Below are 24,362 nucleotides of genomic sequence, written 5' to 3'. Positions count from 1 at the left end.
GGCTGGCGGACGGGGCCCTAGAGAGCCGGTGTCGGGTCTGGCGGACGGGGCCCTAGAGAGCCGGTGTCGGGGCTGGCAGACGGGACCCTCCGTTACGCCTGTTAGTGCTGAGTGGGTTCCGGGGAGGCAGAGGCGGCTGCGAATCCTGCCCGCTTGGCCGTGGTAGGAGACGAGGGGCACCCACACAGGCCCAGCGTGCGGCCCTGCTCTTCGGGGTGGTGGCCAAGGCCACCCGACCCAGGTCAGGTCCCCAGCCCCCAGCAGGCTTGAACCTGTTGCTTTGTCCCCAATCCCTCATATCCTGCCGGTGTCGCGGTGGGGGAGAGGGGACCCCGACCCCGCGCTCTCCCTGACCCCTCTGTGTGCTCATCCTGCCGGGATCAGGGTGGGGGAGAGGGGACCCTGCGCTCTCCCTGACCCCTCTGTGCGCTCATCCTGCTGGTGTCAGAGTTGGGGAGAGGGGACCCCGCGCTCTCCCTGACCCCTCTCATGCGCTCATCCTGCCGGGATCAGGGTTGGGGAGAGGGGACCCCGCGCTCTCCCTGACCCCTCTCATGCACTCATCCTGCCGGGATCAGGGTGGGGGAGAGGGGACCCCGCTCTCTCCCTGACCCCTCTCGTGCCCTTCATCTTGCAGACATTGACGAGTGTGAGAATGACTACTACAACGGCGGCTGCGTCCACGAGTGTATCAACATCCCAGGCAACTACAGGTGCACCTGCTTCGACGGCTTCATGCTGGCGCACGACGGACACAACTGCCTGGGTGAGTGCCACAGCCGTGTCCTGCTCCGGGCACGCCCTGCCTGTCTCTCCGCTCTGGCTCCGGAGCTGGGGGCTGCGGGAAGGCTGGCCCTCCTTCGGTTGCCTGCACTGGTTTGCTAGGGGGTCTCGTAACAACAGAAATTGTGTTTCCTCGTGGCTCCGGAGGCCCAGAGTGAGACCAAGTTGTCAACAGGCTCGGTTTCTTCCAAGGCCCCTCTCATTGGCCAGTAGCTGACCGCCACCTTGCTGTCTGCGTGTGGGATTTCATTTCTGTGTGCTCCTTGTAACGACACCTGCCCAACTCCACCCTGACAACTCCAGGTTTAATTTCATTACCCTTGGCGGGTCCTGTCTCCAAATACAGTCACATTTAAGGTGTCGGGGTTGAGTTCCTTCAACATAGGAAACTTGACGCCATTCAGTGCATTATCATTTATAGCTTTCTTTGCCCACAGGTCAGGTACATTTTAAACCAGTTGTGTAAGAGGAGTCCACTTTTGCTGGGTACATAGAAGAAGGTAGGGGAGTGGAAAGACAAAATGGAAGACATCTTAGTTATCTGGTAGGTTTCCTTCCCGTCTCCTCTGTGTGCAGCCGTGGTTCTGCCGAGGTGATCAGACAGTCGGCATGGTTTTGTCTCACTTTTTGCTTGGCCAGCATGTGTACCTCAGACACTTTTACATGGCCCCACCACCACTGCTGGCCCCACAGTCTAAGTTACAGTCACCGTGTCAGTCTCCAGGGATGCACACCAAGTCACGTGCTGGGCAGCTTGGACGACACGCATGGATCCCTCACACTTGCCAGCAGGGCCCGTTCCTCCTGAGGCCTGGGAGGGAGAGTCTGTGCCAGACTCCGCTGCCGGCTCCTGGTGCCCTCAGGCATTTCCTTGGCCCATGGATGGCGTCCCCCATGCCTGCCCACTGTGTTAGCACTGTGTGTGTCTCTCTGTGTCCAGTTTCCCTTTTTGATCAGGGCAGTGGTTGTACTAGATTAGGGTTCACCCTAACAACCTCATCTCAACCCGATTGTCTACCAGGACCCTGTTTCCAGACGAGGTCACAGTCACAAACATTGGGAAGCATAGCAACAGCTGTCGACCCAAAACAGCTTGTTTGCCGTCTGGACGGGGAGGAGCCTGTGGCTCTCAGAGCAGAACCGCCTGTCCCACTGGCCTCTACCACCAGCTGCTGGGTGCTCAGGGGCATGGCAGCTGGAGCCTCGGGCATGGGGACGTGGCCTTGGCAAGATGTGTCAGCGACTTGTCTGGGCCCAGGCCCTTCTTGGTAGGCCAAGGCGGTGAGGAGCAGTGACCAAGGACACCCAGACCTCTGAGACGTGGGCCCGGTGTAGGGAGCGCCAACTGCTTGTAGCTCTTGCTGCCATGTTGGTCGCTGAGCCTCGTCTTCTGTGCCCTAAGGTAAGGGCCACGTGCCGCCCGCCCACCGGGTGGTGTGTGAGGGTGAGTGACAGTGTGGAGTGAAGAGTGGCCCCTAGCATAGCTCAGCAAGCAGGGGTTACCTTTGTAGGGGATTCTGCTGTTTTGTGACTGGACATTTATTTATTTTTTAAAAGGTTGATTGATTGATTTGAAAGTCAGAGTTACAGAGAGAAAGGAAGAGGCAGAGGTACCTTCCATCGGCTGGTTCACTCCCCAGATGGCCGAGGCCAGGAGCCAGGAGCTTCATTCAGGCCTCCTGCATGGATGGCAGGGGCTGAAGCACTTGGGCCGTCTTCCTCTGCTTTTCCCAGGCCGTTAGCAGGGAGCTGGATGAGAAGTGGAGCAGCCCCATCTGGGGTGCCGGCGTCACAGGCAGCGGTTTTACCCACAGTGCCGCAGCACCGGCCCCGTGATGGGACATGTGGATTGTTTCCTTTTTGTTTGTTTGTTCCTGCTGTCAGAATCCAGAGGCAATTCTGGGCATAAACTTTTTTTTCCCAGTTGTATCCTTAGGAATGCTTCCCCAAAGTGGAACTCCTGGGTCAAAGGGCCCCCTGAATTTTTTGTGGCTCTCTATGTAGGGCTTCCTAAGAGGGCTCTGCAGACCCTCTGCCGGCCTGCGTGTTGGTGCGCGGCACAGGCAGCTCGGCTTCCTGTGTGCCCTGGACCTCTGCCTCTCAGTGCGCTTGCTGCCTGGTTCTGTTTAATGCATGTTGAATCACAGATGAGTTTGTTATGTGGAACAGATCTGTGAACATGTAATTACACCCAAAATAAGTGCCAAAATGGAGGTCTGGAGAGCAGGTTACCGAAGCCCAGAGGGGCCTGTGGAAAGCCGCCCTGGATGGGTGAGGGTAGGGGTTGAAGAGGGGCCTTGGACAGAGGGTAGCAGTCTCCAGAGGCCGGGGAGAAGGTCGCCGGTCAAGGGCACGGCCCTGCAGAGAGCGGCAGGCAGCGTTCCAGGCTGGACTCGGACCGCGTGGCGGGGCTGCCGGGAGAGGGGCTGCAGAGTTAGGTGGAGCCTTTGAAGTCTATGCAGGACATGCGTCGTGCCAGATGCGAGGTTAAATGTTATCCAAGTGTTATCTCATTCAACCCTCCCGAAACAGAGCTTCGCTTTCCCAGTTGTTTGCCCGCTTTTCCGATGAAGAGAGAAGCCGTTTCAGTAACTGGTCAGTGAAGGCAGAGCTGTCACCCAGCTGCTCAGGAGGACAGACCCCGGGACTCCCAGCTCTCAGCTGTGTGACCTCTGGCGAGTCACTGCACCCTCGTCACCTGTGCACTGGGCCGCACGGCCCCGGTGCTGTGGACTTGCTGTGTGGACTTGGGGAGATCACGGGCGTGGAGACGCAGCGGAGTGGCTGTCCTGAGTGCACTAGCACATCAGGGCTGATCTGGTCATCAACTTGCAGGCGCCCTGTGTTGACACCTGCAACCTGCACCTCTTGAGGCCTCGCGGGGGCCAGGGCCCTTGCTGCCTGCACTCCCTGGGGCTCCCTGTCCCCTGTAGCACCTGTGCCTGTGCAGAACCACCTGCGTCCCAGCACGCTTGTTCTTGCCCATGGCAGGCACACCCTGTGCCACCAGGCTTCAGACAAGCGGTGAAGGCTGAGCGGGCCTCTGTTCCACAGGTCTTCCTCACACCGGACCCCCTGCACACACGGCGGGCGGCCGAGGAGTTGCCCCTCGCTCGCTCCGCTGCGGGAGCTGGGGCAGGCTCTTCCTGGCAGACTGCTTTGGTTTGGTCTTTTTCCTTCTCAAGACAAAACCCCAGCTCTAGTGAAGACGGAGCTTGGTTCGGGCACAGACTGACTGTGTGACCTTGGGCTCAGTCGGTGACCTCTTGGAGCCCAGCTCCCTCCTCTGGGGAGCACTCTGAGGATCCGAGGCCCTGGTGTAGGCTCAGGATCATGGGGCTTGGTCAGCGCTGGCCGAAATGGACCATGCTGTAAGAGTGAGCTGGGTGCAGTTTAACAGCGTACACTCAAACTGGGGCGCTACCAGGCGGGAGTTACAGTGTGAGACCAGGCCTTCAAACACGGCCAGCTTTAGCTCCTCTGACTGAGATGGAGGGTCAAAGTGGCAGTGAACGCCAAAGGAGATACGTCGAGCCGTGCAGACGGCGGGAAGACCGCACAGGTCAGACGCAGCCACGTTGGCACAGCCAGGTTCTCGAGCTGCCTGCCCACGGTCCTCTTCTGCCCTCAGGCACGTCGTGTTTACCCCTCGGTGCCGTGACTTGTTGTTATGGAATTGTTTGCCAATACTTTACAACCAGGGGATAGCACGTAAAAATGGATACTTGCAGCCTGGCCTCTGTGGCACTTGGGCAGGCGTGCAGGTGGAGGCCTGCTCGGCTGTGTGCCCGGGAGTAATTTTGAAGCCCCAGGCTAGAATGTGCCCTCTCTCTCGACCGTGGCAGAGGTTCCCTCCTAACCACCTGGAAGGCTAGATTGGAGTTCAGAATTCTAGGGCTCCTTGGAGTTTTGTCTCCAAAAGTGGTGTCACGGGTGGTCCCGGCTCTGTCCCCAGGCCCCGTCCCGTACTGTAAGGAGCCTCGGGGCACACTGACCTGGAGGGCTGAGCTCTGCCCATGACTGCCTGTCAGTGCTCGGACTCGGTGTCGGCCGTCCCTCTGAGAACTGACAGGCTTGGGCTCTGTGGACTCCTTACTGCACTGGGAGGGCTGCAGCCACCGGGGAGGCAAAGCGGGGGCCCCTCCAGGGGCATGTGCACCTCGTGGCGCATCTCAGTGGCACTGGCAGCAGGTAGAGTGGGCAGCTGGAGGAGGAGGCAGATACTCTCCCGCTCGCTACAGCCCCCACCTCTCCCCAGTGCTCACAGCCCTTTGACTTTGGACGTTTAACTATGTGCTTGGAATCATGTTCATGCCACCCGACAAGGCTTCCAGCACAGGGCCTGCTAGTCTCCCTCCCTGGCCACCCTGGTCAGTCACAGAGCCTCACCCCACGGCGTACCACCCACCAGGACCATGAGGCCGTTTGCACCCCCTGTCATTTGGTCTCCAGAAGCCTGGGTCAGGCGTCTTGTCCAGTTGTGGCATTGCCCTCCGAACCACGGCTGGGTTGCTTCGGATGGAGGCCGGTGAGACCCCAGCCCCCAAGAAACGGAGCACAGTGTGAGAGCATGGCGCTGCCAAGGGGCTGCGCGGCCGCCGGCTCCGGGGTGTTTTCCTGCCTGCGTTTCCTTTTCTTTCGAGCGAACGAGGTTATTTGCTTGCAGAGACGGCCCGCCTGTGACTGTCCTGGAGGGTGTCCAAATCTGTCCTTCGGAGAGCAGAGCCTTCTCTCTGTTTGACATCTTTATTGAGGAATTTCTCAAATATAACAGAAAATGACACCAGAGGGAATTGGAACCGAGATGAGGTCTTGCTCAACCCCAAATGGCTGCTTTTAGCGGTGTAATTACTTGAAATAGCAGTAGTTCTGTTTGAAAAATATTATCCCAAACGCCATGCACTCGGACGGCAGGCGATATTTAGGCTAATAGAATAAGGTTTTTTTTCAATCTTAAATGAGAACCAGCAGTGGGTAGTTTTTCCCCGTCTGCACGGAGCGAGTCTCCTTTTCTCTGAAGTCGTTGGCTCAGCGAGCCAGACGTTCCCCCCGACCTCGGCCTGTACCTTGACTTACTGAGAGACACGCCCCTCCCGTTGCTCACGGTTGGAATTCTGGGCCGGCCGGCAGCACTCTTCCCCCGATGAAGAGAAGGCCTCTGGGCCAGATGGAGCAGAGGGGCCGAGTCGGGACCCAGCCGCTGCCTTCCCGCTGACACTCACGGAGCGCCCGTTGTGAGCCCGGGCTGGTGCCGGGCAGACTGCTCTCTTGTTGGTTCAAGATTTTGAGCCTGTCTCTCCCCGCACCCCCTCGTGTTCCACAGCACCCAGACGCCAGCTCCGTGCAGCCGGCTGGGTTCGGGGAGGGAGCCCCAGGGTGGGATGCTAGACGTGCACTGTCCGTGTGTGAGCCCAGGTCTCAGGCGTCTGCTGCGCCGGCTGCGGGGGTGCACTGAAGGGCACGAGGGCCCCTCGCTCCAGAGCGCTCACGCCAAGCAGGCCTCCTGCCCAAGAGCTTGCTGCCGTGTCGGGGCACCGTAAGTGGCCTCGAGTCTCCCCCAGGCCATCGTGTCTCCCTGTCTGACGGCGCAGAACCTCCTCTTGCGGTCCTCACCCTGCCTCTGGCTCAGAGGCTTCTCAGGTCAGGGCCCTGCGTGCCTCTCCCTGCACTTCCCTGCCGCTCCCCTACGGCCCTCCTCCCCGCTTGGCCCTGCTCTCCTTCAGGACTCAACTCCAGCTTGCCCCCGCTCTGAGGTCTTCTGTGGCCCACCCGTGCTCCACTGGGCTCCGTGTTGGGATCCTCGCTGCTTCCCCTGAAAGCAGGCTTTGTCTCGTCTGCCTGCCCACTCCCTCCTCTGAGCCCAGGGCAGTGTCTGGCGTGACTCTGGCATTTGATAAATCCTTGTGGAATGAGCGCGGTGACGCATGTGTAGAAGTGCCTTGTTGTCGGGAAAACCTTCCCTTCCGCAGACCTCCGTGCCGGCCGTAGCGGAGCTAAGGATGAATCAGAGGGGGCTCTCTCTGGACTCCCGAGGTCCCGAACAGGTCCGACACCTGTGAGGAAGGGCAAAATGCCCTCTCACAGTCGCCCTGAAGACATCCACCTAGCGTGCATGTATCTGTTTATCCAAAAAACAGTCTGAACGCCTGCTGTGGGCCACACAGTTCTAAGTGCTGAAAGCTCAGTGATGTGCAGATTTGGCAGCACCTGTGCCGAGGGGCTGACATCGTAAGTGAACCTGCACCTGTCAGGTCATCACAGGCCAGACCCACTGAGGATGTGAGAAGACAAGATGCTGTGGGGGAAGGAGAGACAGTCCTGGGTAGGGAGGGCTCCCCACACGGAGTTGAACCCCGTCTTCCTCTGCTGGGGGTCAGGGGTCACTGAAGATGGCTGACCACTCAGCGTGTCCAGGCCTCGGGGGAAGGCGGGGCTGGAGATGACCTGATAGCTGGAACTGGAGTCATCCGGAAGCTTCTTTGCTGACGTCTAGTGATTGAGATTGGCTGTTGGCCAAACTCCGTATGGTCTTTCCACATGACCATGGCAGAGGGAGGTTGCTCCCAGCTTGGTGGCTGGGTCCCAAGGGCACTTTTTAAAGAATACCGAAATGATTTTGAGCTGGTGAGGTGCAGGGGATGTGCCTGGGCTGTGTGCAAAGCCCTGGGGCTGGGACCTGCTCCTCGCGGGCTCCGGGGGCCCCGCCCGGCAAGCTGCTGCTCCCAGAGCTTCCTCCTCACCGGCACCGCGTCTTGCACTCATCAGTCCATTGACTGGGGCTTCCTGCTGCCACTCTGCCAGGGGCTTGTTCTGTAATCCAGCACCTGGCACCTCCTTTCCCAGTCTCCGTTTTGGGCTCTGTGAAGTGCGGATGGCCCGAATCCACTGGGATCTGCTGAGCGGGACATGCAGGTGACAGGCCAGGCCGCTGAGCGGAAGGAGAAGGGGAGGAGCAGCGGGGTGCTCAGGAGACTCAGCGGGGCCTGCAGCCCAGCTGCTCCCGGGGGAGGACGTCGCCCCTGGACGTCCCAGCTGCACGGCGGCCGCCGGTCCCCAGCATGATGAAAGGCCTCACGCGGCCGCGGCTCCTTTGAAGGCGCCGCTCTCCTGGAGGACAGCTGGAGACAACGTGTTGCTCCCGCGAACCCCTAACGAGGCTCGAGTTGCCGCTGTCTGTGTACTTCTGCAGCTCCAGCCCAGATGCGCTTTCGCTGGGAGAAAATGCTGACCGTTTTCATGTAAAACTGAACAGCCTCAGACTGTCATGTACTTGCTCCATAAACAGCAACGTTTTCTAAGGTAAACTCAAGAGGTTTCTTCCCAGCCTCGTCACGCCCACCGTCCGGCCCCCACGTCGGCCCCGCTCTTGGCCCACGTTCAGGTGATCTAAACAGGCCGGGTCAGAGGGATTTGCTGTCGGAGTCCAAGCCGGACTGGGGCTGGCCTCTCCCCTCCGCGTTTTACAACTGTTAATCTGATGGGAATTCTTGGCCTGAGGAAGAGAAACACACTGGACAGTGTTGTTCGTCTCTGTAAACGAGCGTCCGTCTGTCCTGGGTCACTGCAGAAACGGGGAGGTCCCGGGGTAGGGTGCAGGGGACACATCCTGACCCGGCTGTGCTCGGAGAGTGAAGTGGCCTTCCGCGGCTTTGTGCCGTGGCCAGCTTAGGACTGAGTGGGGACGGTGGGGTGCTTCTGATAGAGGGGGTGGGGGTCACTGACTTCTGTGGGGGACCTTGGGAAACTCTCTGCCGCCCTGTGCCTCAGTGTCCCCATCTTCTGTGAAATAAGGGCATGGGATTCGACCAGTGGTTGTCAGGCTTTGTGGGGGTTGGTTTGTGGCAGCAGAATCCCTTTTCCCAGCAGAATCAGTGGGGAGTCGCACTGTTCTGGCAGAAATGGGTGGAGGACTGGCCAGGACCAGGGCCCTGCTCGCCACAGAGCCTGTCTCCAACGCCGCGAGATCCCCGTTGCACCCTCGGGCAGTGTAGCTTGGAGCCCCTGGCTGGGCCGCCGTGTGCAGCCTCTCATGGCGTGGCAGCGGCCACGCTGTTTGCTGTGCCTGCCTCCCCCTGGCCAGGTTGCAGTCCCATCTGCCCCCTCCTGGTTTCTCGGAACCATGGCCTCATGTGTGGAGCAGCGTCTGCTTCCTCACTGTGCACGCCTTCCTTCTCTGGAGCACTCGGCACCGCTGCCCACGTGACCTCCAGCCTCTCCATGAACCCTTTGCTCGGCCGACCCCTGCTGGCCCCTCAGGACTCAGCTGAGGCCTGAGCCCCTGTGCACACCCCGACCCCCAGCCGCCCTCATTTGCACTGGTACCTCGGGCGATGGCCCCTGCTTCCTTGGGCGCTCCCAGAATGCCCAGCTGACTTGGCTCTTTGTCCCAGGGCCTGCGTAGGCCAGGCCCAGGGCAGCCTTGTTTATGTGCTGGGGAGACGGTAGGGGGCTGTGTGAGGGGCAGAATATTTGCTCGTGCCCATCACGGGGATGGAGCCGGAGCCAAACAGTGCACAGGCTGCCCCTGAGCTGGGTAGGTCTGCTGGGAGACCCCTTGGCCAGCCCATGGCTCACACCCCCTCAGGGCCTATCTCCATGGCCAGCTCCTCCTGATCTCTGTCTAGATGTGAGCTTGGGGAGCAGACACAGAGCCACTTGCCGGTGGGGCTTTGGGGCCAGCCCTGTGCTGACACTTGCTCACCTGGACAGGAGGCGTGGTGTTCCCAGGAGGGCTGTAGGCAGACAGCTGGTGGTCTTTGTGAAAGGACGGTGCACACGGCGGGCGGTGGGGCGTCTCCTCCCACTTCTTCACCCCCTCCCCTTGGTTGCACGTTCAGGCCGGGGATGGCACTGCTTCTGAGGCACCCTTCCTCAGGGAGGACTGTTTATCAGTGGGGGCTGAAATCTGTTGTCACTCCTCCTGGTGCCAGCCCCGCCTTTGCATAGGTCTCGATTTGGTGGCCCGGGGAAGAAGTCCTGCTCTGTCCCAGGACAGAAGGCCAAGTCCATAAACAGCAAGAAAAACAACCCACCGCGGAGGACGAGCCGGCAAGCAGACTCTCGCCTGCTTCTGTTCCTGTCTGCAGTCCCCGTGCCAAGGGCTTGGTCAGAACTCTGGGAAATAAACAGAAAATAAGTGTGCTGTGAAGGCTCTTTAAAAATACCCCACCACCAGAGCTTATGCCCTACGCCAGACACGGAGCCGCGTGCCTAAAATGGGCCAGCACGTCTCTGCCAAGAGTCGTGCTTGTGTTGGCGCGGACTGCACCCTGGATGGCGTTTGGAGTCACCCTGGACGTTGGCTAGGCCTGGCTGAGTCTGGGCAGATGCTGCAGCAGCCCCCACAGGACAGGCCTGGCTGTTTACAGTGGCCGTTGGCCAGCCCCCTGCATCAGCTGCCCGGCACCCCTCCCTGTCACCCACCTCATCCCCACCACATGAAGCTGGAAATAGACCACCGGCAGAGCTGCCATGCGCCTGGCTGGCACTCCTCGTCTGTGGGAGGTGGGCAGCCATGGCAGCTGGCCAGCTGCTTGCTCTGGGGTCTTTGGTTACCTCCCAGCTGCTGCCTTCATGGTAGGGAGAGGACCCAAAGGCCCACTTGCCCTGCCCAGCTCGTGTGCTGGCTGCCACAGGGTCACAAGATTCCGTGGTTCCCTCTGCTCTGACCCTTGGCTCCACGTCACACTTTGTCCTGCCTTTCTGCTCCCAGCAAACTCAGTGTCGGGCCCATCCCTGGGCATCCGTGGCCTTCAAGCCTCTGCACGGACCATCCCTGCCTGCAGAACCTGCTGTCCACACACTGTAGCTGTTCCTGCGACTCCCCCAGCCCTGCCCAGGGACTGACCAGAGTGAGGCCCAGCGCAGGTGTGTAATCATTACCCAGAAGCACTGAGGAAGGGCAGAGGACAATTCCCCCAGTGTGTCCACAGATCGCGTGTCCTGCTCTGTCCAGCCTTGCTTCCACGTGGCTGGAGGCATCGCGTTGGCGTGTGTGCACTGCTCCTCCCATATTCCACCAGAATGGTCTCTCAGTCTGTAGTCACGTGGCTGAGATGTGGGGAGCCACAGCCAGAAAGAGCCGCCACTGCCCTGTCCACCTGGCTGGGACAGGGCAAATGCCCCACAGCAGGGGCTTCTGGGATCCGTGGCCTCCACACCTGCCCTGAGGGAGCTCCCAGGCTGTGTGCGGAGATGTTCCCAGGATGGCACCTTTCGTGTGATTCATACTGGGCATGTGCAGAGGGTGGGGTTCGCAGGCGGCTCGCCCAGCTGTAATGAGAAGCAGGTCCCAGGTTGGAGTGGAGACCGGGTGGGGGCGGACACTCTAGGAGATGGGAGCCACATGTGCAAAGCTGAGCCAGGTCGGCGTGTGGGCTCCAGGGTGTGGAGGCCGGAGTGTGAAAGGCCATCACTGGGGGGTGAGCCCTGCGTGCCGAATGCTGTGTGCTCATGAGCCCTGGAGGTTTCTGCCCACTGCTGAGACATCAGGGGCTGGCCAGTAGCCGCACACGGGGCCTCCACAGCCTGGACCTGCTCTCAGGGACAGCTACGAGGCGGGTCAGATCTGAGCTGCAGTGTGGGAAACTCTGAACAACTTTGAGTCTAGAAGGAGGTGAAGACCATGTCCAGGATGACGCTTTGCAATTAGAGAAAATCAGCATGTGATGAGAGACAGAAACAAAACAGTGCTCGTGAGCACGCGTGTATCTTCCCTGTGGGACTGGTGATCCCTTTCTTTTTCACTGTTTCTTAAAAATGTCGCTGTAGGGTTAATACAGTATTACTGGACATGCGATCGGGAGCCATGCTAGGTTCTGGAGGGGCGGAACGCCATGGAAGGGAAGTGGCCGCAGACTTGGCTGGAGAGGGTGGGGTTAGCTGGGGGCAGGTGGGGCACAGTGATCTCTCTAGTGCTGCAGCCAGGCTCAAGTGCCCCTTGGTCATGAAGCTCCCTGCCCGTACTTTCTCAAGAGCATCCACTCTTATGAGACAGAGGCATTTCTCAATCCTGGTCGTTGCCATGTGACCCAGCCTAGAACCAGACAGTGAGGGACTCCTGGGTGCTGAGGGGCGAGCCAGGGGAGCCCAGCCTGGGGCCGTCCCAGTGCCCCGTACGAGGCCGGAGACCTGGACACGGGCGTGTGCCGAGTGCTCTTGTCCTTGTGGGGAGGACTCAGAGGGCTGGCGGACGCACAGAGGGCACCAGCCGATGGAGGAGAAGCCCCCGTGGCAAGCTGGCGAGCGGAAGGCCTGTATTGTACACCTGACAGCTTTGGAAGGTGGAAGAAAGTGCCGGGAGAACGCACGCCTGAAGTCTAGAATTCCAGACGACACTGAGGCTGGGGCCCACTCAGCCGTCTCGGCTGCAGCCAGGTAGGGCCGACCGGCCAGGCACCTGTGTCGGCGGAGGTATTGGGGAGCTCCCGCCGCCCCTGGGCTCCTGGGGAGCCTCTTACAAGGAGTTGGCATCCCTGGCGCCAGCCACAGGCCGTCGGCGGGCCTGCCGGGCTCTGGGGCCGCTGCTTGCGGAGCCACCAGCCCGGCCGCCCTCCCTCCCACCAGTCCCCCTCTCCTATCCCTACCAGAAGGAACTGACAAGCTCCACTGCCTCCCACAGATGGCCGGCCAGGACCACACTCCCAGCTGTTCAGGCAGAGGCCTGAGAGGGGGAAGGCGTCCAGTCCCCACTGTGGCTCTGTCACTCACACTGGGGACCACCGACAGGCTGCCTGCCGCTGCCCTGGGCTGTAGCTACAGAGGAGACAGTGCAGAGCTTCCTGACAGAGCAGGGCTCGAGGGACACAGCCCCTCCCCTGCCCATGCCTAGACTTGGTCTTGCCATGGGTGGCCCAGACAGGTCAGTCAGGTTGTCCAGGAGGGTCCTACTCACTTCAGACCACTCCCCTCCAGCTCCTGCCTGAAACCCTGCCTTCAGTGGAAGGCTCTGGGCCTTCCATCAGGGAAGCAAGATGTGCCGAACCGTGCGGGCCCCTTCACTCCCTGGACAGACGGTGATGCCAGCATGGCGGTGCGGGCAGCCAGTCCTCTTCCCCTCACCACCCCCAGGTCAGGCCACGCCGTGGCTGTGGTGGGGTGAAAGCTCTGACCAGGCTTCTCTTGTACCTCCTGCTGTGCTCATGGCCTGAGCTCCCACCCCCCACCCTCCAGGCCACGTCACTCAGCTGCAGCCATTTCTCCCCCGGGATCCTGGGACAGCAGCCTGTGCTTTGCAGAACACTGCACCGAAGGCCATGCAGCTCAGCTCTGGTGGAGCAGGCCGGGAGCCAGAGCCGCTGGGGAGCCGTGCCAGCAGCTCCATTCCCCAAGCACATTTCTGTGGTGCTCAGACACCCTGGGAGACAGCAGGGCTCCCTGTTCCCAAGGACTCTGTTGTCTGCAGAGGTCACAGGTCACCAGGTAGGAAGGCAGCGGGACAGGGCCAGGGAGGGCGCGCCAGGCAGTGACGGCATGCTGGGAGCTGAGCCCTGGAAAGAAACGGAGCCCGGTTGTGTGTCACAGCGTGGATGACACTGAAAGCCCCAGGGACCCTGGGGAGCCGGTTTATCTGTAGAATCGAGATGGGTCTGGGGGAAGGTGGACAGGCTGAAAATGGGCGCAGAGCTTTTGGGATGGCGGAATGTTCTGGAATGAGATCCTAGTGAAGCTTGCACAACAGAGTAGAAAACCACAGGGACACGCTGGTGAATTTTCTGCAAACACGACTGAGAAACCAGAGGTGACGTGTGCAGAGTCAGAAGGCATGTCCCACACCACGGCGAGCAGCCCACAGGCCACTGGACCAACCCTGATACGGGGGCCCCCTAGAGGGACACCCCAGGTGGTGTGGGCAGGAGGCTAAGTCTCGAGAGATGCAGATAAGGAGCTGAGGCTGCCTGGCTGGAAAGCAGAAGGCCGGGCGCGCTCGGCACTGCCTTTGGAAGGGGTATGTTGCCCTGTCCCCCTTTGGAAGGGACTTCCCGCCTCACCAGAGCCTGCTCACCCCCAGCGTGGCCTGTGCCCACCCACAGCATGGCCTGTGTTCACCCCCACCGTGGCCTATGCCCACCCGCAGGTGGCCTGTGCCCACCCACAGCGTGGCCTGTGTTCACCCCCACCGTGGCCTGTGTTCACCCCCACCGTGGCCTGTGCCCACCTCCAACGTGGCCTGTGCTCACCCCCAGCATGGCCTGTGCCCACCCCCAGCGTGGCCTGTGTTCACCCCCACCGTGGCCTGTGCCTACCCACAGCGAGGCTGTGTTCACCCCCACGTGGCCTGTGCCCACCCCCACATGACCTGTGCTTACCCACAGCGTGGCCCATGCCCACCCCCAGCGTGGCCTGTGCTCACCTGCAGTGTGGCCTGCAATGCCTGCACAGCTTGGTTCCACAGCTGCCAGCGGTCAGTGCCTGACTGCCTGTACTGAGACCGCAGTTAGCCCCATGTCACAGAGAAGGAAGCCGAGGCCCCAAGGTCACAGAGCAAGCGACTCACCAAGTCTTGGCCCCATCTGATGTGACATTGATTGTCCTGAGGAGGAGTGGTCAGCAGTCTGAGCTGGGGAGCAAGCCCCCATCCTTGGAGACGGGATCGTGGGGCAGCAGCCGGGGGCAGAGGGCAGGGCTCAGGTGGGAGGTATGGCGAGCAGGCATCGAAGGCTGGACGCTTCCACAGAGCCTGGCCTCTCCTAGGTAGGCCCGTGGTTCTGTGGCCATGGGCTTCCACAGAGCCGGGCCTCTCCTAGGTAGGCCCGTGGTCCTGTGGCCGTGGGCTTCCACAGAGCCGGGCCTCTCCTAGGTAGGCCCGTGGTCCTGTGGCCGTGGGCTTCCACAGAGCCGGGCCTCTCCTAGGTAGGCCCGTGGTCCTGTGGCCGTGGGCTTCCACAGAGCCGGGCCTCTCCTAGGTAGGCCTGTGGTCCTGTGGCCGTGGGCTTTCTGCTCCGGAGCTCTGAGCTTGAGGCCACAGTGACAACTCCGTGTCCTGCTCATAGCCGACCTGCTGGGGCATCAGAGCCCCCAGAGGGGGCCTCAGCTGGTGCGCAGAGCAGGAAGCAGACAGGTCCCGTGAGACCCTGGTCTCCCTCCTGCCTGCCGGAGCCAGAGCTCTTGACAGCTCAGGGAGTGTTCTGGATCCGGCAGAACCCAGGCCCCAAAGCCCTAAGACCCGTGTGTATTTTACCCGAAATCGAATCCATCTGGTTCTCATTTATTTACACTTAACTCATCAAATGCAATTTTGCAAGAGCCGCTCGATGGCCAAGAGGCTTTTCTGCCTAAGCTGCCCTTCTGAGAGAGCAGAGGCGGGGGGGGGGGGGTGCACAGCCCTTGGGGACCAGGTGGGAGCGCTCAGTGATGGGGGTTGGGCTTCCTGCTGGGGTGGGGGGGTGCCTCAGCCTCTGTGCCCCAACACGCACCATGCCTCGGCGGGAGCTGGGAGTCCAGGGCCAGTGCAGGACTGACACCTAGTAGGCCCCTGGCAGCCAGGAAAACACGGGTGGGGTCTGGACAGAACAGTGTCTGTCACATTGTGAAACGCTCATGGGACACAAAGCGACCAAAGCTGGATCCAGAAGTCATGTTATAAATAGCTGCAAACCTGGAGGCTTGGTGCAGAGGACAAACAGCCAGCTATTAACAAAAGCAAACCACTCGCACCCTGGGCCAAAAGCAGACCTCATGGGCAAACCACAGTCCTGCCTGCGCGGAAGCAGACCCACCTACAGCCCGCTGGTGTCAGCGCTGGAAACGCTTCCTCCCGGAAAACACCCGTCAGTCACAGTGAGACAGGACATGCCGGGGGGGGGGGGGGCTGTGCCAGAGGGGGCAGCACAAGGCCCAGGGAGGGACAGGAGCTGCCCCTCAGGGCTGGGCACTGATCCTTGGGACCAAAGTGCCAGTCCTCTGCCAGCAGTGGCGACCACCCAGACCGAGGACAGGAGGCGGGAGAGCCAGCAGAGGCGTGCGGCCGCGCCTGTAGGGGTGCTGTGGGGCAGGGGAGACGCCTGGGCAAGGGGCTGAGGCCGAGCCATCAGCCTTGGGACTGCCCGGGTGGCAGTGTCAAGGGTGGGGGCTTTGACGCCAAGGTAATGCCCAGGCCTCGGTGACTGTGTGAGGTTCGGGCCAGGGCTTTGTGCCTCCCCCACTCCCACCTTCTGCCCCCCAGAGCTTTGTGCCTCCCCCACTCCTGCCTTCTGCCCCCCAGGGCTTTGTGCCTCCCCCACTCTTGCCTTCTGCCCCCCCCAGGGCTTTGTGCCTCCCCCACTCCCGCCTTCTGCCCCCCAGGACTGTGCCTCCCCCACTCCCACCTTCTGCCCCCCGGCTGCTGACTGAAGGAGCCACACGGTGCGCATGTGCGGTGGGTGTGCACGTGCAGCCCCTCCGTCAGCCCGGACCCCAGGCGGTCGCCATCAGCTGAGTGCCGGGAGGCTCAGCTTCCCTCCTTCCTGGCTGCCTTGCTTGCCACCCTCCTGGCGCCAGCAGCTCTGGTGACCTGGTCACAGTGCCTCTGCATACGTGCCAGGGCGTGTTCACCCAAGGGGCTGAGGCCGGTGCCTCGCTGGCCCTGGGGCCTCCTTCCACTCTGTACCCCCCAGTTCTGCCCAGCTGAGGGTTTCCTGAGGAGAGGTTCCTGGAGCCGGCCTCCGGGGAACCCTCGGCTGTGGTTACAAACACAGGTGCTCTGCTTCCCACTGTGCCCCCCACCCCACCCCGCCGGAGTCTCGGACCCTGCCCGTCCCAGGCCTTAGTGGCTGTTGACGCTCTGTGTCAGCCTTCCCCAAGGACTGTCCCTGATGCCAGCAGGACCCCCATGTGCAGAGTGTGCTGGGCTCGGCCCTGTCCGAGGGGCTAGTTCCCGTAGAGCTGGTGCCAGGTCTGGCGGGGCCTCCCGCAGGGCCCAGTCTGTCCTGGGCCTGGGGGCAGGGGGCCAGGGCTGGGTTTCCGAGAGCTTCATGGGGTCTCCCTGGCAGGCAGTGCGGGGCCCAGCTCAGACTCACCCTCCTGCCAGAGCCCAAGTGACTCCTGGCTGCCTTCGCCATATTGAGGGCCAGTGCTCCTTGACTGCACTGTGCTGCGCCTTCCGGGAGCCTTTGCTCTCAGTTCACCCCCCTCCAGGCTCAGCCACAGCACCCACGGCTGCGCCTCCAGGAAGCCTCAGGTCCAGCGCACAGGCCGCCTGATCGGTGCAGGGACTTAGGCGGCCCCCGGGGAGTGTGGCGCACAGGCGGGTACTTGGTGTGTGTGGAGCGAATGACCAGCAGGCCATTCTGGGGGTCCACAGGAGCAAAAATAGCTGGGTCAGGGGGAGGAGGCGTGGCCCTGACCACTCTGGAGAGGCGAGCAGGCTGTGGAGGGCCTCCGTGCGCCTGTGCCTGCTGCACTCCAGAGCTGGCCCCAGGTCTCCACCAGGTGTGACCTCCTGACCCCGAGCACCCACCCTCGCCCTGGCCCTCTGCTGGGTGTGCGTAGACATGAGCAGACTCAGGTCCCTCCTCACCCCAGGGCAGGGCAGGGCAGCCAAGCTGCGGTCCAGGCGGAGGAAGGAGGCGAGGAGCGAAGGCTGGCCAACCTGGAAGCAGGCGTGCAGGGCTCTGCTGGGCCAGGAGCATGACACAGGGGGTCCTCTGTGCTGGGTTTTGGGAACGTGACTGTGTAAGGTGGGGTGGGGCAGGCTGTGAGCATCACGACTCACGCCAGCGTCCTGTCACTGCCGCAGCTGGGCCTGAAGGCCCCTCAAGTCAGGGCTCTGGACTGCGGCTCTTGGGGCTTCCCGTCCCCTTCTGTCTCTGTGAGCACCCTGGGCAAGGCTCATCCGTCTGGTAATGAGGTGCTGCTGCCGTACCCCGGCCTAGAGCGGTTGTGTGGGTTGATGGGGCCTGGCTGGCAGGAGGTGTTACTGTGCTGAGAGGAAGCCAGCCAGGTGCTCACCCCCGGGGTGCACGTGAAGGGGCTTCCCTCCAGGCCCGAGCTGCACGGGCCCACTGCTCCATGGGCGGAGAAGAAGGTGGCCTGCTTATGCCATGAGCACTCTCGGAGGCTTCCTGGAGGACACAGTCTGCAGTTCCTGACGCCCTGAGAGTGCTTCCTGAGGGCAGAGGCAGACCTCTGAGCCTGGCTCCCTTCCGCCGTGAGCGCGCACCTCGTACCAGAGTGCCGGGGAGGCAGGGGCCCCGTGTGCAGAGTGTGCTGGGCTCGGCCCTGTCCTGGGCTCGGCCCTGTCCGAGGGGCTAGTTCCCGTAGAGCTGGTGCCAGGCCTGGCGGGGGCCTCCCGCAGGGCCCAGTCTGTCCTGGGCCTGGGAAGACCATCCATGGCCCAGCTGCCCCAGGTGGTCACTTTGCCGACCTCCAGGGCCTGGGGGTACTCCTGGAGCCGCAGGCCCTTCATTCGGCCGCTGGGGAAGTTGGGGGACTTGGCAGCCCTGATGTGCTGCTCTGCTCAGGGCAGGGGTGAAGCTTGTGTTTGGGCCACAGTGGGAAGAGGGTGCAGAGGGGCAGCCCCCTCTTCCCGCCTGCTTAATCTTGGGGCTTTATCATTTGGGAGTCGGGGAAAGAAATGTTTACATGGCCTCGCATTTGTTTCCAATTATTCATCAGTATTGGCGAGGCATTGTTCCGTGCTGGTGTAAACAGCCCTGTCCAAGGCCTAGCCACCCTGCCCGGGCCTGAGGGCCTTGCTCTCAGCGAGGTGCAGGGCTGGGCCAGGCCAGATGGCTGCAGATGGGTGGCACCAGGGAGCTTGTTCTTGTCAGGGACCAGGTCGTGCTTCTGCCCCGGGAATTGAGCACTTGAGGGCCTGTTTTGTTTGCTTGCGACTGAACCTTCACTGGGGCTGGGGAAGCCAAGCTGCAAGCGTAGACTCCGGAACAGGAAGAAAGGCAACCGCTGTGCCAGGAGGGGTCTGACGGAGCCCCAGGCACAGCCGCCTGCATTCAGGGCTCATCGTGAGGCTGTGCCACGGAACTGGCATAGGTGCCTCCATGGGTCCTGTCGGACCAGAGGACTCACTATGGCGATGCCGGGGCAAGCATCAGGGACCCACGAAAGTGGGCCCACGTTGACCCCAGACACCAGCCCGGGGTAGGACTAGCCTCTGCTTCATGGTATTTTTTTTTTTAAGATGTATTTATTTGAAAGGCACAGTTACACACAGAGAGAGAAAAAGGTCTTCCATCTGCTGGCTCACTCCCCAAATGGCCGCAACAAGCAGGGCTAGGCCAAGCCGAAGCCAGGAGCCAGAGCTGCTTCTGCGTCTCCCACATGGGTGCAGGGTTCCAGGGACTTGGGCCATCTTCTGTGACTTTCCCAGGTGCGTTAGCAGGGAGCTGGATCAGAAGTGAAGCAGCCGGGACACAAACCGGCACCCATATGGGATGAGGGCCCTGCAGGCTGCAGCTTAACCCACTGCGCCACAGCGTCGGCACTCTCATATTAGCCTGGGCACGTTTGCTGGCTCAGCCAGCTCGGAACAAGACGTGCTCTGGAGCCGAGCCCTGGTGGGGGCCCTGCTTTCGCTCTGGCCTGCTTGTGATTTTGCTCAGGTTCCTCAGGTCCCTGTGCCTCACTCCGGGTCCTCACAGATGACATGGAGTCAGTCACACAGCCCAGCACCCAGATTGCCGACAGGGTCGAAGGAGGGCGAGGCGCCCTGCTGAGAGCTGTTTGGGATCCCAGGCAGACCCCCAGGGCAGACACTCGCTGTGCCTCGGGGCTGCCCCCAGCAGGGCTGACGTTGGCACTGGGCCTCCAGGGAGCCGTGGGCAAGATGTCGCTGAGCAGGGGCAGGTGTCCCGATTCATCCCCGTCTGTCCTTCCGTGCTCCGGGGGCCGGCCTCCCAGGCCTGCGGTCCGATCACGCGGCCCCGCTCAGCAAGGGCCACCTTTGCCTGGAGCCGTAACCCCTGGGGGCCCTGAGCGGCACTTCCTCCTCTGGCTGCCACACGGCTGACATTTGAGCTTGCTGGAGAGTAATGACCCTCCTCCTCACAGCTGGCCTCAAAGGCAGCCGCCCGTCTCTTGGGTGGTAAAGTGGCCTGCTGTCCGCCGGCCTCGGTAGTGCCAGCTGAACTTGCCCCAGAGCGGACTCGTCTCCAGGTCAGTGCAGGTCACCGCCTGCCTCACCTTTTCCATCCTTTTCGTCCCAACAGTGAGAGAGATCTGTGGAAAACAGAACTGCTTAAAGAGTGCCTGTGTGTGCCGTGCCCGTGCGAGTGTGCGTGTGCGTGCTGGGGCCGGAGGACTGGCTAGGAGCAGCCAGTAGCCCACGTCGCCTTTGTGGTTTCGTATATTTGCCTATTAAAATGACAATACAGACATGGAACATTAGGGTTTAAGAAGCCCTTCTTTCATTAAACAAACTGACAGAGTAGGGGTTATGACTCTGGTAATTGAAACATGCTGTTCTGTTCAAGAGCAGAACTCCATAAAGACTCTTTTCAGCCAATAACACCCTTTGTGCCAGCGGCCTCTGGTCAGAAGTGCGTGTGGGCCCTGGGGTCTGTCTCCCGGAGAGTGGGAAAGACGGCTTGGCAGCCTCCCTGCACTCCTGGCAGCCAGAGGTCAGGGCCTTTGCAGGACCCCCCCCCCCACTCTCGGGACTTCTGAAGCCAATCTGAGGGGCCCAGGGCCTCAGGGTGCCGCGGACACCCTGGCTCCAGGGGCTTGTGCCGCTGGCTGTGAACCCGAGGTGCCACTGAAGACTGAGGCTCTCTGGGGCCTGGGTGGGGAGGCTGTGTGTGACAGGGGACAAGCCTCACGCTGCACGGTCCACTGAGAGCCCAGGTCTGAGTGCTGCCTCGGCCACTCCCTGCCTGTGGGGCCTTGGGAAGCTCACTTTGCTTCTGTTCTGTTTCTCCTGTAAAGTGGGGGTTTTTCCTGGGGTTGACCAGGAGGCTTGCTGATTCAAGAAGGTGTTCAGGGGGCTGGTGCTGTGCTGCAGCGGGTTTAGCCACCATCTGCAGTGCCAGCATCCCATGTAGGTGCTGCTTCGCGTCCCAACTGCTCTGTTTCCCATCCAGCTCCCTGCTGTGGCCTGGGAGAGCAGTGGAGGGTGGCCAGAATCCTTGGGCCCTGCACCCGCACGGGAGACCCGAAGAAGCTCCCGGCTCCTGGCTCCTGGCTTCGGCCTGGCCCAGCCCCAGTTTACAGCCATTTGAGGAGTGACCCAGCGGGAAGATAGATAGATAGATAGATAGATAGATCGATCGATCGATCGATCTCTCTCTCTCTCTCCTTTGTTTCCCTATAACTCTTACTTACAAATCAATAAATATTAAAAAAAAGAAAAGATGCTGACAACTGTGCTGGTCACACAGGAAGCGCTGAGTCAGGGGCAGCAGCATCCCAACCATGAGGGCTCGACCTCCGTAGGTCACCCAGGGCACCCACTAGGGAGCACCCCCAGAGCACGTCTGTGCAGAGCACCGTGGAGCAGCCCTCCCTGCAGGGGAGCACTCTGCAGCACTGTGGAGCACTGTACACAGCACCATGGAGCAGCCCTGGAGGGAGCACTGTGGAGCACTACTGTAGGGAGCACTGTGCACAGCACTGTGAGTACCCCTGTAGGGAGCACTCTGCACAGCACTGTGGAGCACTCATGTAGGGAGTATTCTGCACAGCACTGTGGAACATTGTGCACAGCACCATGGAGCAGCCCTCCCTGCAGAGTGCTCCAGCACTGTGGAGCACTACTGTAGGGAGCACTGTGCACAGCACAGAGGAGCAGCCCTGGAGGGAGCACTGTGCAGCACTGTGCACAGCACAGGGGAGCAGCCCTGGAGGGAGCACTGTGCAGCACTGTGCACAGCACAGGGGAGCAGCCCTGGAGGGAGCACTGTGTGAAGCATTGTGGGGCAGCCCTGTAGGGAGCACTGTGCACAGCACTGTGAGTATCCCTGTAGGGAGCACTCTGCACAGCACTGTGGAGCACCCCTCCCTGTAGGGGAGCATTCTGCACAGCACTGTGGAGCACTACTGTAGGGAGCATTGTGCACAGCACCATGGAGCAGCCCTGGAGGGAGCACTGTGCACAGCACTGTGAGTACCCCTGTAGGGAGCACTGTGGCTCTCTCTGTGTGGTCTCTGGTGCACCTAGGGGAATGGCTGTCTGCGTCCTCCCGGTCAGGTGTGACTGCCCTCCTTTCTTTCCTCCCACAGACGTGGACGAGTGCCAGGACAACAATGGAGGCTGCCAGCAGATCTGCGTCAATGCCATGGGCAGCTACGAGTGCCAGTGCCACAGTGGGTTTTTCCTCAGTGACAACCAGCACACCTGCATCCACCGCTCCAATGGTGAGTACGGCCGTGGGCCGGGCCCCGTCCAGGCACACAGCCCTGGGGCCTCGCGCGTTGATTCTGGCGCCCTGGGGTCAAGGCAGGGGCTCTGGTGTGGCCTGAATGGCTTCTTTCTTCTGGTGTTCTACAGGGAGGTCTCACAGCCCTCCCTCGCCCTGCCTCACCTGGGCTGTCGGTGCTTACGGGAGAGCGGAAGCAGAGCCACAGGGCGCAGGATGACCGCTCTGGGTAGGGAGCTGGCCGCGCTCAGGCAGCATCGGGGCCCCTTTTCCACAGTCCCCTTGGTCGCGCACTTGAGCTCATCCCAGACTGTGTGGTTACCGCGTCACCAGTCATCCTGGGATCCTGTGGCCAGGAGCCTGCTGCCCCCTGGAGGCCTTGGGGGTGGCAGGCTGGCCTGGGGAGGAGCTGGGGACCCAGGCCGCGTCGGGCCAGCTGGAGCACGAGGGTGGTCCCAGGACAGACCAGACGGGGCAGGCTGACCTCCAGCCAAGCCCAGCAGGCGAAGGCACTTTGTGTGTGGAGCACTGCCAGCCAGATCCTGGAGGAGGGTCCTGCGTCGCAGGGCTGTGAGCGGGGACAGGGCTAGGGGCTGGGGGCCTGTGCTTGGAGGAGGGAGGCTCCCTCGCAGAGGGCACCGCACCGCCGAGGCAGAGGGCCGCTCTTGCTATAGATGATGGCGGGTTCCCGGGTCTCAGCAGCCGAGGCCCCTGTGGCCTGGCCGTCCTGAGCGCTCAAGGGGGAGATACAAAGGCGAAGGCCAGACCGGTGGACAGACAGGTTCACGGAGGCTGGGGGCGGGCAGGGAGAGGCCCCTGGGCACGCAGCCCGAGGAGGCGGGGTCAGCAGGACCCCTGGGAGCCCAGCTTCGCTGCCTGGAGGGCCGTGTCTCCGGCAGCTGCATTGCTCCGGCAGCGGGGGCAGGGGCTGGCGGAGCCCCCAGGTGTCAGGTGGTGTCGGCAGGAGCCAGCTGCAGGCTGCAGGCGGGGCCTGGTTCCAAAGCCCGTGTGAGGGAGCAGAACTGCTGCAACAGTCCGTGGAGCCCCGACGTGTGTGCTGGTGGTCTCTGCAAAGGCAAGCTGGGCCTGTGAGTCCCTGGCCTGCCGCGTCCCCTGGAGGACAGGGCGGCCGAGCTGTAGTCACGTGGTCCGGCCTCCCACTGCCCCCCGCAAGGTGGCTCAGCCAGACTTGCCAGCCGTGGTCCGTGAGGTCACGCTGCTCAAGATGGAGGCAGACCCCATCAGTGGGTCCGGTGAGCCCACCAAGGGGACAGATGCGGGTTCATGGGGAGCGGAGGGCGTGGCCGGGGTGCCTGCTGCACAGGGCTTTCCCCAGACTAGGCTCCTCACGTCCCCTCCCCACTAGGGAAATGCCGCCCCACTCCTGGAGCCGCCTCCTGAAGGGCGGAGGGCAGGGACTGGTGTTCATTAGGTGGACCCAGACGCATTCAAGGGGTCCGCCAGGGTCAGTGCAGGCTCCCGGCCCGGAAGCAAGGCCACGGGACTCTGCCCTCCCGAGTGGCCTTGCTTCCCAGGCACCAGCCCCAGCCCCGGCAAGGCGTGCGAGTCTGGCCCGGGCTGCGGCTGCGAGTCTTAGGCTCCCAGCGCCAGCTCTCCATGCGACTTCCACGCTGCCACTCTGGCCTCTTCGGCTCTCTTGGTTGTGAAAGGACCCAGGCACCTCCTGTCGAGGGACAGGTCCATTGTGGGGCAGTGGCTTGAAGCAGTCACGTGCGCTGGGGTGGAGACCGTCTGCAGTGTCTGGGGCTTCAGAACTGTGCTGTGCCCTAGGGACCCAGCCAGGCTGCGTCTGTGTCCGTGCCGGGAGGGGCCCAGAGGCGCTGGGCTGTGGCCAGTCTCCCTCTGCTCAGTGCTCCCCAGCAGCGTCCTGGCACCGCGACAGCCCACACTCGCCTCCCGTTCACCCCTGGGCCGCCCAGCCCAGCCACACCGCCCTGTGCCCGGCAGTCCACGCGCCTTCCCTCACCCCTCCTTGTTCTTGTCTTCACGTCGTGTTGTGCTGCTGGAAAGTACTGCCCCCGGCGCCCTTTTCCGCAGTGAGAGTCCATGAGGAAGTGGACAGGGCACTGAGAGGCCTTGGCGTGGCTGGCCGCGTGCCTGCGCGTTCATTCTTTGTGTGCCGGTGCTTCCTGGTTGGGGGGGTCCACCTAGGAAGGGGATTGCGTGCCGAGTAAGGATTAGGAGTTGCTGCATACTCATGAGCTGGAGAAAGATACCGTGGGCATCTGGGGCTTTGGTTTCCTTTGCTGGCAGAGCCATCGCTGGTGTGTC

General features: G+C 61.9%; 1 protein-coding gene across 4 annotated transcripts in view; it reads left to right on the top strand.

The window, feature by feature from the left end:
- SCUBE1 (signal peptide, CUB domain and EGF like domain containing 1) overlaps positions 1 to 24,362 on the top strand; it is a 115,277-nt gene that overhangs the window by 21,017 nt on the left and 69,898 nt on the right. For all 4 annotated transcript variants that reach the window (XM_070051506.1, XM_070051504.1, XM_070051505.1 and 1 more), the window contains 2 exons: positions 638 to 766; positions 21,934 to 22,068. In XM_070051506.1, the coding sequence (XP_069907607.1) occupies positions 638 to 766; positions 21,934 to 22,068 (264 nt within the window). The remainder of the gene's footprint in view (positions 1 to 637; positions 767 to 21,933; positions 22,069 to 24,362) is intronic.

This window comes from Oryctolagus cuniculus, chromosome 11 (assembly GCF_964237555.1).
Source record: "Oryctolagus cuniculus chromosome 11, mOryCun1.1, whole genome shotgun sequence".
Lineage (NCBI taxonomy): Eukaryota > Metazoa > Chordata > Mammalia > Lagomorpha > Leporidae > Oryctolagus > Oryctolagus cuniculus.
This window is presented reverse-complemented; position numbering and strand designations above follow the sequence as displayed.